Raw genomic sequence first — 18,419 nt, 5'->3', positions numbered from 1 at the left:
TCCACGTGGGAGCAAGTTTGTACCTCTGCACCCATTACCGGGGTCAGGGCTCCAGCCCTGGGCTTCTGGTGGTCTCGGGATCAAGCACTGAGTGTCTCCCGCTGAAACCCAGTTGTGGGGAACTCTGGGCATGCCCTGGTTCCTGACTTGCACTGATGGGGACCCTTTTGCTTTTGCCTTCCCAGTGCCCAGCGAGCCCGGGCGCTTGGCTTTCAACCTCGTGTCTTCCACCACGACCCAGCTGAGCTGGGCTGAGCCTGCAGAAACCAACGGGGTGATCACAGCCTACGAAGTCGGCTATGGGCTTGTCAATGAGGACAACAGTAAGAGCTCGTTTTTGGATGGGACAGTCCAGCTAGGCTGAGGGGCTGGAGGGGACTTCCTGCAGGCTGGGCCGGTCCCAAACAGCAGCTGCAGAGCCAGAACAACTCCAGGCATGCTTCTTTTGAGAACTGGGTTTGGATGGGTCATTTCTTGATGGAAAGAGCACAGAAAAATCACCAGTCAGGATTCAACCCTGCAAATGCCAAAAATCTCTGTTCCCATTCACTTCCATAGTGTTTTTATGTTGTTTTTCATCCCAAAAACTTAGTTCATAGGTCTAGATAAAGAGGTGGCATGCCAGGAAGGAATTATTTGTAATACACCAGCAACAGAAGACTTCTCATGTAGGTTGACTTCAGCATTGGGTTTGGGAATTACCCTGAGTTATGCTGCTTGTTGTGAGCAGCCCGAAGAGCTGCTGCACTTTTTCCCAGAGCCAGGCTGTATCCTGACACCAAAGTGTGGGGTGTTGTGGGGTTTTCTGTGCCTGGTGTGTGACAGGCATGCCCATGCCTTGCAGTACCCATTGGGCCTGTGAAGAAGGTGCTGGTTGAAGACCCCAAGAAGCGCATGGTGCTGATTGAGAACCTGCACGAGTCGCAGCCCTACCGCTACACGGTGAAGGCGCGGAACGGCGCGGGCTGGGGGCCCGAGAGAGAGGCCACCATCAACCTCGCCACGCAGCCCAAGCGCCCCATGTCCAGTGAGTGCCTGCCTGGGCAGGGGCAGAGGGACAGGAGCAGTGCTGGGGAGAGCTCCCCATCACCCCAGCTGCTTCCACACCTCCTGTCTGCTCTGCTGCTCCAGCCATCCTGGGAATGCTGAGAGCCAGCCTGAGCATTGTGTGGTTTTTTGCGGCTTGTGTGGTTTTTTGCTGCTTGTCTAAAGGCACTTTCCACCTCTCCTGCAGTCCCCATCATCCCTGATGTCCCCATCATTGATGCAGAGGGAGGTGAGGACTATGACAGCTACTTGATGTACAGCACAGACGTGCTCCGCTCTCCGGCCGGCAGCAAGAGGCCCAGTGTCTCTGATGATTCAGGTTTGTGTCTCTGAGCTTGAAAAGGTCATTTCTAACATTGTTTTTTCTTAACAGCAGCTTCAGGAATGAGCTTCACTGCTCCTTTTCATCTCTCAGGAAATCCAAGTTGTGTAGATGGTGGAAATCTGCCTTTCCAAAGCTCAGTAGCTGCATCCATGGGAACACTTGGCTGGTCACAGTGTAAATAAGGCCAGTGCCTCCTTGTCGTAGCCATGGGGCAAAAAGAAATCTCAGTGTGGGGTGGGAGAGACCCTCCCTGCTCATCTCCCCTTGGTGTTGCCATTTGGCTGGACCGTGAAACATCAGCAAACAAGCACCAGCAACAGCACAAACCTCTGAGTCCCCTGGATGCTCAGGGTCTAGGCCAAGCCAACAGGAGGGAACGCAGCAGTGCTGGGGAGGCACTGGCCTCTCTTCCTCCATGCCTTCACCTTCTGAATGAGGCTGACTCCCTGGTCTTGTGCTGGGGCATAAGCCATAAGTGAGATGATGAGATGTGTCTGTAGGATCTTCTCGGGAGGGTTCTCCAGGGCCTGGGACCCAAGAGTGAGTCCCTGGTCTTTTCAGAGAGCAAGGTGATATTCAGGAGTCCAACCACCCTGAGTGCACATCAAGGAATGATGAAACCTCTCCTGAGCAGAGGACAGTTGTTGCAGACTCTTCATGCAGGGACAGGCACATGGTGGGACTTTGACTCTCACCGTTTGTCATGAGGGACTCAGGGCTGGAAAACAGTCTGGGGGTTGAGGAACCCCTTGCATGTCACGCTCCCACCACTCTCCACCTACCAGATGGTTGCACCACCTGAACTCCTCAGCTCACCCTTGGAACATGGGCTGTGAGCAGCCATTGTCCCCATTGGTGCTTGTCCCTTCCTCTCCCCAGCAAGCAGCACGGAGGTGGTGGGTGGCCCACCCTGACCCCTGCAGACCGTGCCAACACCAGTGCTTGCGTTGTCCCAAAAGGCTCCAGGTGGAAATTTGTGCCGTTGCTGGGAGAAGACCTGGACCTTCGCCGCATCACCTGGAGGCTCCCACCCGAAACCATTCCCCGCCTCTCTGGCAGCAGCCGCCTCTCCTCGGACACCGAGGGGCTCCTCCAGGAGGAGGACAGCACTGTGGCTCCTGGCAGTGTGAGGAGGAGCGGGACGCCCCGGCCCCAAGCAGGTGAAGGATGGCTCCACTACGGCACCGAGCGTCCTGTCTCGTCCTGCTTTGAGCCGAGGGGCTGACGGATGGGCTCTGTGCCCTCTGCCTCCCCTTGTGTGCCCACCCTCATGTTGGTGTGATCTGCTTCAAAACCTTGTCCTGGTGTGTCTGCTCACACGGGTGTCAAGGTAACCCCATCTCGGCACGGACTTGGGAGCCTGCTAGCAAGTTGCTTCTACCAAAGGCTGGACCTTCAAGGCAGGAGCAAACTCAGATGATACCTGCTAAGTGCCACCTCCAAGGCAGCTCTTCACCTTAATTAAGTGCCCTGAGCTTCTGGGGCAGATCTGCTGGACTCTTACACAGAAATCACTCTCTCGTAGGTGGCTGATCTCTCCTGGCCTGCTGGGAGGGGATGGGGATTTGTTTCTCGAGAACCAGAACAACAGAGCGGAGTTTGCTTTTCAGATCCAGCTGAGATGGGATCCAGAATGAGATCTGGAGAAACCTCCTCCATAAAGGGCCACTTTCCTTCTTCCACCTTCTTTTAAAATCCGAAAGGATAAACCAGTGCTTTTGTCTAACGGGAGATGTGGAGAATGTGGCGAGAACCACAGGGCAGTGCCCCAGCAAGGCCGAGGTCTGGAGTTACCTTGGGCACCATGGGTGTGTCTGGTTCAGGGAGAAGTCTTTGTTTATCTCTTTGTTTCTGCGTCTCGTGTTGGGTGTTGTGGCTTGTTCTAGATGTAACATTCCAGAATCACGTTCTAGAGTGGTTGAACCTGGGATTCAGCCAAGGCAGGGGTGGTACCATGGTGCCTCTTGCTTCCTCCCCATGGAAAGTGGAGCAGCAGCTTTGTCCACAGCCACATTCCTCACGGTGTGCCCTCTTCCACAGAGCACTTGATGAATGGCCGTGTGGACTTCTCCTTCCCTGGCAGTAGCAGTGGCACCCTGACCAGGACAGCCAACACCAGTTACCACCAGCTGAGCTCCCACATGCACCAGGAGCACAGGGTGATGGGCAGCTCCTCGCTGACAAGAGATTACTCCACAATGCTGATGGGGCATGGTGAGTACCACAGGGATGGGACCTGCCCTTCCCTTCCATCCCCGTGACCGTCTTTGGACCTGTGCCCTAAAGTCCTGTGTGCTCACAGCTAAGGTGGCCTATGACCTGCAGGTCTAGAAGGTCATATCCCCACCACTGGTGTCTTGGTGCTTTGCTAAGGCCTCCCTGCTTCCAGACCAGTTTGGAAAGGGGTCCCACCCTCGCAGGTCCCACCCAGGCAGGGTGCTGAGGGAAGGGAGCTCCATCCTTATCCTCACACCACAAAGCACTCCAGGGAGAGCACATGTCTCTTCTCCTCACTCTATCCAGCAGTGTGGTTGCCTTTCAACTCCACGTGTGTCAATCAGCTGGTGCTGACAGAAGGTGGTTTAGAGATTCTTCAAACTTAAGCCTTAGAAAGTCACCCGTGCAGGAGCCTGGGCTGAACCAGCTCTGAAATCTCCAATGGTGTTTTTCTCTTTCTTCTTGCACCATTTCTGTAGATTACCCAGGGACACTCCTCCCTTCCATCCGTGAAGATGCTGGGAGGACACTCCTCCGGCCCCGGGACGTGGGTTTCAGGAGCAGGGCAAAGGTGAAGGGTTACTACCCCAGCATTGGCTGTCGGGACTCTATAATCATGACTGATGGGTCCACAGGGATGTGCAAGTACATAGGTACAGCTTGTCCAGTGTTTCCTCCCAGCCACACATCCCATAACAGCCCAGCCACAGCCCATCCATGAGCTGCTGCCATCCATTGCTCACACCAGACCTCCTCTCCATGGCTTGCTGTGTGCTGTGCTGATCTTCCTTCTGACCCAGCCTGCACCTCCACCACGTCACCTTTCCATTTGCAGGTGAATCGCAGGTTTCAGCCCACCTGGACTGATTAACATTCACCACCACTGCTGCCACTGTGCTCTGATGAACCATTGTTCCCATTCTCTTCATTCCTAACGAGCTTCTTGTTCCCAGTCTGACTCCACAGGCCTTTGGAGAGCTCTTGGGCAGAACGTGTGCTCCTTATGAGATGTCCCTCTGCAAGCTCCTTGTCAGTGAGGGGCTTCAGTCCCTGAGTGTCACCTAGGAGGCTGCTGTGCTCTCTGTGAGCCTTGTGTCCCAGTGGGATGAGTTGAGGAGCTGCCAGATGTGGTCCCAGGCCACATGAACAGGGCTGGAGGGATGTTTTAGCTGTAGATTAGGGCAGTTTAATTGACCTACACCTAATGAAGTCTATGAAACTTCTGGCAGACTGGACAGGGTGCTTAAGGGTGAGGAAGATCAGCACCAGGCCCCTTCTCTGGGCTCTTTGTCACAGGGGCACAAAGCTTACATTAACTTGTCCCATCCTGAGGCTGTGGGACATCCCTGTGGCTGTGCAGTGCCAGCCAGTCCCCCTTATGGCAGGTCAGCTTGCAGAGGTGACATCTCACCACGTCCTCCCCAAACCATCAGGACCATCCCATGTTTGCCTGTGCCACCTCCTTCTCTCCCCCAGCCCCCTTAACCCCCATCCCCAAAATCTCCAGCCTGATGTTCCCTTTCTGCCTCAGACTCCAGGAAGCCACTGGGCATCCCTGACACCCCCACCCGCCTGGTGTTCTCTGCCCTGGGCCCCACGTCCCTGAAGGTGAGCTGGCAGGAGCCACGCTGCGAGAAGGAGGTGCAGGGCTACAGCGTGCAGTACCAGCTCCTCAACGGAGGTCAGTGAGCAGCCACTGGGGGCTTGGTGGGAGTTTCGGGTGCTGGAGGGTCTGCTCTGGGTCTTCTGGCTCTGGATGACCCTGCTCTGAGCCAGGGGGATTGGACCAGGTGATCTCCAGAGGTGTTTTCCAGACACAGCCATCCTGGGATTCAGGGTTCTAAATCTGCTTCTTGTGTAGCCTCTTTTTTTTTTTTTTTTTTTTTTAAATCGTTGCAGCTACCTCACAGCTTTCATTCCCTGTTTCTCCTAGAAGAAAAGCAATTCCTGGAGTTTCTTGTAGAATCATCTCTCCTCCAAAAAAATAACTCCTTTTAACTGATTCTCTCCATCAGCCCAAACATCTTATGTTTTTTTTTTTTCAATACATGGGACTTGAAAGAAGGATTGAAATGAAAATATCTTATTTTTACATGAATCTTAGGGCAGTATTAGTGAAAATATAATTATTTTGACTGAAACTCCATGAGTTTTCAAGAAGCTGTTGTTTGTCCCAAGCCTTTTTTTAAAAAAGACATCTCATCCTGCACTACCCATTGTTGGTTGCAAGGTTGGGGAGGATCCCTGGATGACTTTTGCAGCCAGTTTATTTGAAACACAGTTTAGGTGAAAGTTGTGGCTCTGTCTTTGTGCCTGCAACGTGGTGTTGACATCCTCTTCCCCCCGTGTCCCAGGAGAGGTGCACAGGATCACCATCCCCAACCCCAGCCAGAACTCAGTGGTGGTGGAGGACCTGCTGCCCAACCACTCCTACATCTTCAAGGTGAAGGCGCAGAGTGAGGAGGGCTGGGGCCCCGAGAGGGAGGGAGTCATCACCATCGAGTCCCAGGTGGACCCGCAGAGCCCGCTCAGTCCCGTGCCAGGTGAGGTGCTGGGGACTGAAGGGTGCCACTGATACCTGTGCTGCTGTCTACAGTGCTGGCCTGGCTGTTTTCTCTCCCCTTGCCACATCCTCACCTCTCCTTTCCTTCCTCTCATTTTGGAACAGGACCTTCTTCCCCACACATTCACATCACATTCATTGTCCAGGAAGCTGAGCCCTCCCAGGCTCTCTTTGCTGTGATTCTGACGTGTCCCCTGTGCCCTTGCAGGCACCCCTTTCACCCTGAGCACCCCCTGTGCCCCTGGACCACTGGTTTTCACTGCCCTCAGCCCGGATTCTCTGCACCTCAGCTGGGAGAGACCCCGTGAGCCCAATGGGCCCATCCTGGGCTACAGGATCACCTGTGAGAGGCTGCATGGAGGAGGTACAGTATCAGGCTGAGGCAGCACAGGAGAACCAGATACCTCCAGCTACAGCAGCAATCTGTTTTATTTTGGCTGGGACTAGTAAAAGAGTGTTTTTGCTTACATCAGTGCAGACAAAGTGGGGACATGAGGCTGATTCCTCCCAGGCCTGGGAGCTGGTGGCTCCTGACACTTTGTGCCATTGCGTGGTCTGGTCTAACAAATGTGGTGGGAAGAGGAAGGACCTCAGCCAAAACCCCATGGAGGTTGGTTGTTGAGGTTCCCCACTGCAGTGAAATGGGGTTGTTTTAACCCTTAGTAGAAGTGGGTGCAGTCCTACAGCCTGTGGGTTGTAAAGCTCAGGGACAGCCGAGGCAGCAGAGTTGAGAGGGAGGGTGTTTGCAGGGACCATCACTCTGGGCTGTCTTCACCACCCTGTGTCTCTGGATTAGGGGAGCCCAGGACCATCTATGTCGAAGGAGACAACCTGGAAACCACCCTGACCGTGCCCCACCTGAGTGAGAATGTCCCATACAAGTTCAAAGTGCAAGCCAACACCACCCAAGGCTTCGGGCCGGAGAGAGAAGGCCTCATCACCATTGAATCTCAGGACAGAGGTACAGGACCCTTGTCTTTGTGGAGGTGCAAAGAGAAAGCTCTTAGAGCAGGGAACACAACTCCTGCAGTCACTTTCCAGCTCTGGTGGTGACTCCATGCTCCATGAAAGACATGGAGACAGTTTTCCATGAGGGCAGTGCTGTGCCTGGTGAGCACTGTCTCAGTCCTGGTGCATTAAATGAGGGAATATCTGCCAGTGTTCAGCTTGTGGTGAAACTTCTGCCTGTTTGTACAAATACCTGGAGACAGCTTCTTACTGCTCAGGTGTGAGACCTTCCCAGTCCTCCCAGTTCCTCCTGAACCTGGCTCTGATATCAGCAAGGGAAGATTCCTGAGTTTGCTGGTGCTCACTGTGCGGGGTTGAGGAGTTGGAAACTCTTTGTTATTTCTTGACTGACTTTGTCCCTTTTCCTTCTCCCCAGGTGCTTTCTCCCAATTTGGAGGACAGCAGTACATGAGAGAAGTTTACAAATTCCCCGCTGAATACACCACCAAAACCAGCATCAGCCATTCCTCTCTGGATCCCCACTTCACAGGTAGGGGCTCATTGTCGCTTTGCAACCCTCAGAAAACAAAGGATAATTCTGCTTGTCCAATGCCTGAGGCTGCTTTTACCTCAAGTGCCAAAGGCAGGGGAAGAGGGTCAGCTCTTTTCCTACATTGTGTCCCTGCTTTACCCCAGGGAGGGTTGCAGTCATCTCCACACATGCTGGCCAGTCCTGGAGGGAATGCTGTATTTGAGAGTCCTCCAGCACTATCACTAGGGACCAAATCATAGCTCTTCCTGCAAGGTTCAGTCTCTTCAGAGCAGACAAAAACAGAGCGGTGGGACAAACATCTTTATTCACATCAATGTAGTTGTACTGTGCTCATGGGTTCATGCTGCAACACAGAGAGCTTGGGAGCTGACAGGAGATCCATCCCCTTGGCTGACAGAGCGAAGCACTGGATCACTGGTGTGGAGAGGTCCCTAAATCCCACTTCCTATGATGGAAAACAAACTGCCTGGGGTGGTGGGGCAGCGCAGAGCCCGTTCCCTGTGACCCACACGTGGTGCCTTCCCCTTGCAGACGGGATGCTGGTGACCACCCAGCGCGTGGAGAACTCCAGCAGCACCCTCACGCAGGAGTTTGTGAGCCACACGGTGATGGCCAGCGGGACCCTCACCCAGCAGGTGGAGAGGCAGTTCTACGAGGCCTGAGCTGGGGCAGGCCAAGCACCAGCAGGACTTTTGGGATCAGGTGCCAGGATTTCATGGAACGACCCAAGGGTGCTTCATCCAGGTGGTGCCTGGGCAGCTCCTCCTGCGCAGAGCCTCTGTGGCACTCCAGCCTCTGGATTTGTCCTTTGGAGCCCAGCACACTCAGAGCTCTGGCACAGCTGGGTGTGTGAGCTCATCCTTCAGCGCAGAAATTGGGGTGTCTCCGTGGCTTCAGCCTCCCCAGGTAAATGGAATTGGAATGATTTTATTGCCAGGTCCACGGTTTTGAGAGGATCTCAGATGTCAAAACCATGATTTATAGAGGGTCACCATTTCCATTTTTGCTCCAGGCTCTCTGGCAACTCCCCTGTTCACTGGAGTTGTTTTGTTCAGTATGGGGGTTTTGTGAGAGCTGCAAGGTAGGGTTTTGGGGTAACTTGTGCTTCCTTATTGCACCTATTTGTGTCTGTCCTTTGCTGCTGACATTTGGTACCACGATAGCAAAGAATAACCTTTCATTTGTGTTGCATTATTTGATGGCCTCTGATGCTTTTTTTTTTTTTTGGCATACAACATTGTACAGTTTTCATAGTATATATATAAATATATATATATAAATGTATTTTATTATTTTATAAAAAAATGGAGGTGGATGAGATCTATGCTGAATGTGGAGGCTACACTAGGATTGTGGCTGCTGGGAAAAATGAGTAACTGGAAGAAATGAGTTAAGGGCTTGATCCAAAGGCCACTTGAACCCTGTGATGAAGCTGGTGGGCTCTGCCTTGGACCTTGTATCCTTCAGCACCAGAGGTTCCAGATCCACTCACTGCAGAACATCTCCCAGCTGGAGCACTTGGACACAGAAGGGCTGGGAGCTTCCTGGAGGTGAGGGATGGGAACTGCACTGGGATTCCTCACACAGCTGATGTGGAGTGAGATTGTGGGACAGAGGATGTTGGGTATCTTTTAAAAGACTTTTTGCCCAGCAGCAACATCCATAAAGGGACTTGTGCTCCATCAGTAAACACAAAAGAAGAGCAGGCCTGGGAACAACAGGCACTCCCACCATCCTGAATGAGTCTGAGATTCCTTCAGCCCCAGCTTCAGCTTTCCTCACACAGGGCTGGGCTGAGCTGAAACCCTGCTGGGTTTCATGTCCCAGTGCTGGGCAGGACCCCTGGAGGCTCCCAGCCCTCTGCCAGGGAAAACAAGCAGACTCCCTGCAAGGTTTCCCTGGTGTGTTGCAGCTGCATGGGAGCAGGCGAGGAGCCTGCCTGGAGCAGCAGCTGCCATGCTCTGGGTTAGAGCTTCCAACCAAAGCAGCAGCTGCCAGGGCCCTGACAGCATCACCAGCCTGCTTTGATCTCACAGTGAACCTTGGCTTTCCTTTTGTGGTTTTCTTTATTGCTTTTTTAATTTCTTTTTCCTTTTGGACTCTGAAACAAAGAGCTCACCACCAACAGTTCCCTCTCCTCTTCAGGCTTTTTGTTTCACTGGGGGAAGGGCTGTACACCTTTCAGCCAAAGATGGATGTGGGTGGATCAAGTCCACAGGACTCTCCACGACTGCAGATGGAGCTGGGTCAGTTTTGAACTTGGCTCAAAGGATCCTTCACCAACCCTGAGGTTTTACTGTGCTTTCAAGAAGCGCTTCTTTCTCCTGAGCAAGTGCCAGTGGCACGAGGCTGCCTCCTTCCCTGCTCCCATCTTGCCTGGGGTTGGGATTTTCTCTCCTCCTGCTCAAGGACTCTGTGACCCTTTCCCTGGGCTTTGTGGTCCAGGGTCCAACACTGAGAACTGCCTAAACAGGGAGTTTCCCAAGCATTTTAACCAAAGATGATCCTGTTCTCCAAGAGCAGAGCATGGCTGGCTGCTCTCCAGGGAATCAGGCTTTCCCCATGCACATGCACTAACCCAGGCCTGTCTTTTAAAATTTCATCTGGTTGTTGGAGCTGGTGCTGTTTCAGCCTTTCCAAGATGGATACAGAGCAGGTCTTTGATCAGATGGCTTCCTCTTGCACTTAATAAATATTTTCTCTATATTCTGCCTCTTTATTGTTGGGTTTTGTTTGGTTGGTTGGGTTTTTTTTTTGTTGTTGTTGTTTTTTGGTAAAATAAAAAATCCCTCCCCCACCCCTGCTATCCTCCATCTGCAGCAGATGCAGAGCAGGGCCCAGAGACAGATTCCCAAGCTGGAACTTCTGCCACATGTCAGTGCCTGCTGCTCCTGCACTGCCATCCCCTCCTGTGACTGCAGCTCTGATAATGGCTCCTTACACCAGTGCAAACTGGAGTTAAATCAGTGTCCTCTGAGGAACAGTCCCAAGTGATTTTGGCCCACACAACAACTGTGCAAATATTTTGCTTTTATTAGGCAAATGATGCAGCTGGACAAGCTGATCCCCTTGGGAAAGCCTTGGGGAGGGAGGCAATGCCAGCCCAAGGTTCCTAGGGGAAGGTGGTCACTCCTCTACAGGGGCAGAGCCTTTGCCCCTCCCGAGGGCTTGGTGAGGTAGAAGGTGGCTGTGCCACTGTATTTCTCCTGAAAAACAAGAGGAGCAGTCGAGGCTGGGCTTCTGGGGCTGGGGGATGCCAGAGCCAGGGGGAAAGGCCCTGCTGGGCAGTTCCACACTCGCTTTACCTCCACTCTTCACTGTAACTCCTGGTCGTGTTTCCTCTCTCCCACCTCTGGCAGAGGCCAAAGGTCTCTCCTCATTTCAGACCCTCCTCTGCCCCTTCTTCCCCCTTCCCCAACCATTTATAGGGTGCACCATGATCTCATAGAGCAGCAAAATGATGCTCTGCCTTGTTCACAGGCCCCATGTCCTGGCACCTCCATTCTGCTGGCATTTCCAGCTACCTGTGCACGCCAAGGTGCTGAGTTAGGGAACACTGGTGATGGCACTGAGATCTTTCCCGGGCTATAACTGCCAGTGTTCAGCTCAGGACTACCCAAGCTCAGCTCACATCACTTTTCTGTGGGTGGATTTGGCCTTCCTGAAGCTCGCCCAGCACCTTTTCACTCCCTTTCTCAATGCAATGAGGTCCTGTGGCAGGGCTCTGTGACTGGCACAATACTGAACTGCCTACAGGAGCTCAGTGGCATCCAACAGACTCAGAGCCACCCCTGCACAGCCATGCATGGGCTCCACCAACCCCAAATGGCCCAGGAGCAACAGTTCAACAGTGTCCCTGTGCTTGCTCCGAGTGTTCCCTTGGGATCTTTCAGAGTCTCCTGGGGCTTTCCTGCCACCTACCTGGATGTGCTGCTGGGCTCTGTCTGCAGCCCCAGCTTCCAGCAGTGTCACCGTGCAGCCTCCAAAGCCTCCCCCAGTCATCCTGCTGCCATAAACCCCATCGACTTCCAGGGCTGCTGCCACCAGCTCGTCCAGCTCCGGGCAGCTCACTTCATAGTCATCCCTGGAGAGAGGAGAGCCGTGCTCTGCCCTGTCCTGCACCCTGGGCACAACCACTGCACCACTGACAGCTCCAGCTCGTGTCCTGGTGCAGCCACCGCCGTGGCAGCGCTGCTGGGTGCTGCACACCCGGCCCAGCTCTGCCTAGAAGGGCTGTCAGCACCCTCGGGCATCCTCACCTGAGGGAGTTGTGGCTCTCCACCATCAGCCTCCCGAACGTTCTGTAGTCCCTGTGCTGCAGTGCCTGTGCTGCCTGTGCTGTCCGTGCTATCTCGCCGATGACGTGCCTGGCCCGCCGGAACACCTCATCCCCCAGCCTGCTCCTGGCCTCTGCAGAGACGTTTGTGCCCCTGCAGCAAAGCCTCACAGCCTGCAGGGTGCTGCAGGGCTGCATCCTGCAACCATCCCATGCCAAAGCTTCTCTACCTGCAGCACACTCCCACCACGGGGTGTGCGCCCACCCGCCTGCCCCAGTCTCACCCCATGGGGCACCGAGCTCTTGATGCCCCAGGGAGTGACCAGAGATGGGGGAGGGGGCTGTGCCCACCTTCCAGCTCGGCCAGGGTGGCATCCCTGAGGCTGGCCTTGCCCAGAGCCGCCGCCGCCTCCTCACACTGCCGCCGGCGCGCGGGGTACTCGCTGCCCGTCAGCGTGTGCCGCACGTTGGAGTTGGTGATGAGCACGGCCAGGCTGGCATCGCTCAGAGGGACAAGCACAGTCTCCAGGGACCTGCAGGGACAGCTCAGCCCAGTGCCCGCCCCGGCTCTCAGACACCTGAGTGAGGCCACGTGGCAAGCAGATCCCGAACGACAGAGGCAAAGTCCAGGTGGTTTGGGATTTCACTCAAGCTTTTCATTCCCTCCAAACATTAGTTCCATAATAAACCCTAACGACCGCGGGAAAGACAGCCCAGGCAAGTAGCAGAAAGGTTGCAGGAGGAGGAATCAAGACCAGGAAGAATTAAAGTGCAGGCTGTCCTGCCCCCATGAGGAGGTTTTGGGCTGGGTTCAAGGGTTAACCTCTCCCTGCGCTCCTGCCCTTAGTTCATGGCCACAGGGCCAGCTCATCCCCAGCTGCTCAGGGAGCTGGGCACAGCACAGTGAGCTCAGTGCTCGACCCTGACCTGCAGTCGATGAGCAGCGCGTGGCCCTCCCGGCCCATCACGGATATGAACTGGTCCATGATCCCGCAGGGCATCCCAGCAAACGTGTGCTCGGCTTTCTGGCATGCCAGTGCCTTGGCTACCAAATCCCCATCGTCTGTGCCACAGCAGAGACACACAGGTTAGCAGCTCCTGCAACTTTGGCCTTGCCTGGGAGCAGGGGAAGCAAACACGGAGGTAAAGGGTGGTTTTCCCATGGAATGGGGTTTTGCAGCTGCAGGTGCTTGCTCCTGCACCACTGCATGGCATCTATGCCAGCCTGGGCCCCCAGCTCCAGCTGGATGTGATAATTGACACTGGTGTTTCAGGTATCTTGATTTCTGGGGCCATTAGGGTGGGGAGAGGATGCTCCTAAAGGAACTTCCTCTCATCCCCCTGGCCAGTCCCAGGAGTGGTCCATGGATTTTAGAGGTCTGGGCAGGTCAGGCTGGATGAGCCAGAGGAGCCACACAGGCAGGGCAGTGCCAGCTGGGGAGTTGTTACCCGCTCACAGCAGCATTTTGCCAAGGGCTGTGGGATCTAGCTGAGGGCACCCCAGTCATCCCAGCTCCCACCTGGAAAGATGCCAGGGCCCAGGATGGGCTGCTGCCTTACCAGGGCAGAGCTGCTGCAGGAAGGTGTATGTAGCCACCTCCAGAGCAGCCGAGCTGGAGAGGCCCCCACCCAGGGGGATGTCACTGGCCATGACAGCGCTGAAGCCTGGCACGGGACCACCTGCAGGACGAGAAGAAAAGAAGGGAGCAGGGGGGCCGTGAGCCCCTGCAGGGCTGTGTGTGCCCCACAGCTCACAGGGAATGGCACAAGGAGCCCCTGTACAACATTCCAGAACACAGGGTGACCCACAGCAGTGTGACCCTGCAGCCCCCCAAGCACAGGAACCTTTGGAGTTGAGAATGAGTTTGCTGGAGCCTGATCCTGGATTACACAGACACTAGAAGAGCCCCTGGAACACTCCCAAAGCTGGATCTGAGCACCAATTCCCTGCAAGGGGGGCTCTGACCCACCCCTCAGCCCGGGCCTTACCCCGGTAGTGCTGGATGACGCCTTTGACGTAGTTGGCCCAGCGAGGCAGCCCCGGGCTCAGGGAGCTGCCGGCACGGGGAGCCAGGAACTGCACCCTGCGGGGCTCATCCGCCTCTGCCGAGGTGGTGACGATGGAGATGGTCCCGTCCTGCGTCGGGGATCCCACCAGCACCGTCCCCAGCTGCAGGGCCTGGGGGTGGGGAAGGTGGGCTCAGACCCTGCAGCACCCCTTGGAGCATCCCCAGGGGTGGCAGGTGACAGCTGTGGCTGCTTCAGCCTACAGCTGGAACAACCAAGTGTTCTCTTTACCACCCCAGAGCTCCCAATGCACACTGTGGCTTGGCACAGAATTAAATTTCCCGCCTATTTACTGACCCACAGGGTCAGCCTTCCCACCACATGTCATGCCTGACCCGCCAGCTGGGTGCTGGGTGCTGCTTCTTAGGCTCTGGGGAGTGGTAACCATGTCAAGAAAGGGAGAGGCTTCGAGAAGTTTCCTTGCCTGCCAGGGAATTCAGCTGACCCGCTCCCACGCTCCTTGGCCTCACAGTAATTAGCTGTAGGTTTGATTTAGGACTGAGTGGGGACTTCACTGCTGAGCCAAAGCGGCTCAGAAGGTGCAGGAAGCTCCTGCTGCTCTGAAACACCTCTACCACCAAAAAATCGCTCTCTGGGAACGGGAAGTTGTTTGCCGGGGCTGCAGAAAAAAGGCTTCAGCCTCTCGGAGAGGTGGCTGGGAAGGGAATCACATAATCACATCCCCGGGAGCCGAGCGAGGAGCTGGTCTGCAGGGGAGGCTGCAGCAGCTCCGGCTCCGATCCCCTGATCCTGGGCAGGGAATGCTGGAGGGACATCCCGGCCCGGGGGTGGGAAGGCGGTGGCCGAGGAGGACCCGGAAGGGCGACAGGGCGGCAGAGCACGGCCCTTACCATGGGCAGCACGAAGCCGCCGTTGTAGTCGGTGTGTTCTCCGATGAGGTTGACCCGGCCGGGGGCCCACGCCGCCAGCACCGCCGCCTTCCCAAAAGCCGCTTCGTGCGCCCGGCGAGCGGCGGCCAACAGCGGGACCGGAGCGGGACCCAGCGGCTCCGCCATGGCCCAGCCGCACCGCCCCGATGGTCCCGCACCGCCCCCGAGGGATCCCGCACCGCCCCCGGTGGGTCCCGCACCGCCCCCGGTGGGTCCCGCACCGCCCCCGATCACCTCCGCACCGCCCCCGATGGTCCCGCACCGCCCCCGATGGATCCCGCACCGCCCCCGATGGTCCCGCACCGCCCCCGGTGGGTCCCGCACCGCCCCCGATGGGTTCCGCACCGCCCCCGATGGATCCCGCACCGCCCCCGATCACCCCCGCACCGCCCCCGATGGTCCCCGCACCGCCCCCGATGGGTCCCGCACCGCCCCCGATCTCCCCCGCACCGCCCCCGATGGGTCCCGCACCGCCCCTGATCGCCCCGCACCGCCCCCGATGGTCCCGCACAGCCCCCGATGGGTCCCGCACCGCCCCCGGGAGTCCCGCACCGCCCCCGATGGATCTCGCACCGCCCCCGATGGTCCCCGCACCGCCCCCGATCGCTCCCGCACCGTCCCCGATCACCCCCGCACCGCCCCCGATGGGTCCCGCAACGCCCCCGATGGGTCCCGCACCGCCCCCGATGAGTCCCGCACCGCCCCCGGTGGTCCCCGCACCGCCCCCGATGGGTCCCGCACCGCCCCCGGTGGATCCCGCACCGCCCCCGATGAGTCCCGCACCGCCCCCGATCACCCCCGCACCGCCCCCGATGGTCCTGCACCGCCCCCGCCTGTCCCAATACACGTAGAGATAAATGTTTGTTTTGCACATGGGTCTCATATATGCGGGTTCCGCCTCTGCAATGGATGGAATTTACAGATCTGTATAGATCAGTAGGTATATGTGTCATTGTGTTACACCCATGTACATCAGCGTCCGTGCTTTTTTCCGTTTAAGTACAGGCACACCTGTGTGTGTGTGTGTATGTACACCTGTGTGGGGTTCCCCCCGCCCGTGGGGCTGCTCCTGGGGCGGGGCCGGTTCCCGGTTCCCGGTTCCCATCCAGCCGCCGTCGGGATCACCTGGCCCTGGGCTCACCTGGCCCTGGGGGAAGACGAGCCAATGGCCAGGAAGGAGCCGCTGCTCAGCGCCCTTAAAGGTGAGGGTGGGCCCCGGCACCTGTGCGAGCTTCTGGCAGCGCTTGGCCGAGTACCGGTCGGACCGGACTGACGGCGGGGCCCCACCGCCGACCTCAGCTTTGAGGAAGTTTACCCGGTTTACCTGAGGAGTTCCTGCCCAGCCGGGGAGGGTCGGGCTGTGCCGGGGTGTCGGATCTCCCCGCGGGGCCGTGCAGAGCTGTCCCCCCGGTACCCGCTCCCCTTTCCCCGGCTGGGCACCCACGGGTGCCGCCGCTCTCTCTCCTCCCCGCAGGAGGGGTGCTGCGGCTGCGGGAGGGCGGCGGGCCCTGCTTGGCCCTGCAGGGGAAGGTGCTGGCGGTGGCCATGAGGCAGCTGGCACAGAGCCCCCGGCTCCTGGAGGTGCGTTCCTGGGGGGAGCTGCTACCCACGGGCGGCGGGCTGGCAATCAGAGGTGTAACCTGTGCTGTAACCTGTGCCTGTTTCACTGCGTTTCAGTTTTATGATCCAGGGAGCTCCATCCTCGGCACTGAAGATCTCTGGGGTAAGATGGTGGCTCACTGGAGGCAGGATGCAGCCTGTGTTATGGCACTGCACTGCTGCAGGGGAGGGGGAAGAGTCCACTGTGATTTTTCTCATCCAAACTTAGCACTGGAATCTAAATACATGGCTGCAGTGATGGAAAAAAACCCCAAATGTGTAAATATTTAAACATGATTTGAATCCATCTAAGGCTGGCTTTAGTGGCATAGGGTAGGGAAATTTCTTCTGAAGTATCTTCCATGTTATTCATTTGTACTAAGGATTCTGGCTTAAGCAGACCCAGCCTAGCTTTGAGGGGAGGTCATGTCAGATCAGCCTGGGCTGAGGGGTGGCACAGGGTTTAAATGGCTACATTGCCTTGACAGGCTGCAGCACTCCATCCATCCACAGCCAGGCTCCTTGGGGGGCCAGGCCAGGGTGGAAGCCCTTAATATTTTGATTATGATAAATAACCCCATGTTAAACCTGTACATCAATGGTTTATAAATCACCTGTGCTCCTGGTGCGTGAGCAGATTGCAGACCTGGCAGTGCAATTGCAAGGCTTGTGTAGGAGAGCCTGGGCAGCTTTGCTGTGCTTCTAAGGGTAAAAACAGTCAGTAGCATTTGCTGCAAGTCTTTGAATTTTGGGGAAAAAGGGTACCAAGCTGCACCTGTGCCAGTGGCAGGAGCCTGGGATGAGCCTCCAGCAGCAGCTTGGGTGCATGGTGCTGTGATGCTCTCAAGGCCTTGCTCCCAGGACTCATTAGTTACACTGCAAATGGCTTTATTCTGTCCTCTGCCGTGCCCCTGTGAGGCTGTGGCTGCCAGGAACCCGGCGGTGACACTGTCTCTCCATCCCCATCCCTCTGCAGAGCCCTTCCTCTCGCTGCTGCTGGTGCTGACAGAGATAGATTTCTCCCTGGACCTGCAGGTGAATCAGTGGGGTGGTGACCAGCACAGGGCTGCCAACGTGGGGCCCTGGCTCCTTCCTTGCCGGGACCGATGGCGCTGACACTCCTTTGTTTGCAGAATTGCAGCTTCTTGGACGAGAGCTGGCTGCTGCCGGTAAGAGCCATCGCTCCCGGGAGCCGTCCTTCTGCCACCTGGCCCTCCCTGAAAAGTCAAACGAGGGAGATAAGGAAGGGTTTGGTGAGGAGGGATTGCCACACACCCCGGGGTGAACTGGCTCAGGTTCACCAGGCTGAGCAGAGCTGCCTCTGCTATTGAGGTTGGATCCTGCTGGGTACCTGCACCGCCACCAGGAGCTGATCCCAGCGTTCCAGGGAGTAAATCCAAGCTAGAGAAGTATCCAGGCCTAAATCGCGGATATAAGTGAAGTTTTCCCATGCTCCCTTCCCTGATTTCTTGCCAAAAAAATCCCCATTTCCCGGGGCTGACACAGATTACGCATCAGTTGGTTTTGCTCTTGGTTTGCTCAGTGAAACATCAGTGTGTTACTGAGAACAGCAGGGACGCCTTCAGGTCTTTTGATGATGAAGAGCATCCCTCCACCACCTTTTAAACCCAAAAGAATCCCCAAAAAGCTCGGGGCAGCTTTGGGACTGGTCAAGGCGTGCACTGAGCCGTGGTGGTGCTGCAGAGCCCGGGATCCCGCTGGCTTTGGGGCATTTGTGACAGCCAGTGCCCCTGGCCGAGCTGGCCGTGTCTCAGGGCCCCGGCTAATGCGATGTGACAGTAAGTGCTGCTGCAAACAGCAGCGCCTTCGGGGAGGGGCAGCTGCGTCCCCCGGCTGCGTGGGGACATGTGGGGTGAGCAGGAGGGCTCTTCAATGAGTCAAGGCTTTGCTGTTGCTTTGCCATCCCATCCCTA

At 56.5% G+C, this 18,419-nt stretch overlaps 2 protein-coding genes across 4 annotated transcripts in view; one reads left to right on the top strand and one right to left on the bottom strand.

The window, feature by feature from the left end:
- ITGB4 (integrin subunit beta 4) overlaps positions 1–10,359 on the top strand; it is a 33,466-nt gene extending 23,107 nt beyond the window's left edge. Inside the window, exons 31-42 of one of the 3 annotated variants that reach the window (XM_072937101.1) lie at positions 186–323; positions 845–1,027; positions 1,235–1,366; positions 2,332–2,532; positions 3,413–3,586; positions 4,069–4,242; positions 5,121–5,270; positions 5,944–6,132; positions 6,361–6,516; positions 6,949–7,113; positions 7,537–7,650; positions 8,185–10,359. In XM_072937101.1, the coding sequence (XP_072793202.1) occupies positions 186–323; positions 845–1,027; positions 1,235–1,366; positions 2,332–2,532; positions 3,413–3,586; positions 4,069–4,242; positions 5,121–5,270; positions 5,944–6,132; positions 6,361–6,516; positions 6,949–7,113; positions 7,537–7,650; positions 8,185–8,315 (1,907 nt within the window). In that variant the 3' untranslated portion in view covers positions 8,316–10,359. The remainder of the gene's footprint in view (positions 1–185; positions 324–844; positions 1,028–1,234; positions 1,367–2,331; positions 2,533–3,412; positions 3,587–4,068; positions 4,243–5,120; positions 5,271–5,943; positions 6,133–6,360; positions 6,517–6,948; positions 7,114–7,536; positions 7,651–8,184) is intronic. The other 2 variants (XM_072937103.1, XM_072937102.1) reach the window with 2 other exon arrangements.
- Positions 10,360–10,663: 304 nt separating this feature from the next.
- On the bottom strand, positions 10,664–15,073 carry GALK1 (galactokinase 1). Its single transcript, XM_002190089.6, has 8 exons — positions 14,848–15,073; positions 13,919–14,108; positions 13,490–13,609; positions 12,857–12,992; positions 12,281–12,462; positions 11,913–12,063; positions 11,575–11,737; positions 10,664–10,859 (listed from the first exon to the last, which is right to left on the bottom strand). Exons 1-8 carry the CDS (start codon positions 15,010–15,012, stop codon positions 10,788–10,790), a joined length of 1,179 nt encoding a protein of 392 aa, XP_002190125.5. The 5' UTR covers positions 15,013–15,073; the 3' UTR covers positions 10,664–10,787.
- Positions 15,074–18,419: the final 3,346 nt, after the last annotated feature.

The sequence above is a fragment of the Taeniopygia guttata genome, chromosome 18 (genome assembly GCF_048771995.1).
Source record: "Taeniopygia guttata chromosome 18, bTaeGut7.mat, whole genome shotgun sequence".
NCBI classification, from domain to species: Eukaryota; Metazoa; Chordata; class Aves; order Passeriformes; family Estrildidae; genus Taeniopygia; species Taeniopygia guttata.
This window is presented reverse-complemented; position numbering and strand designations above follow the sequence as displayed.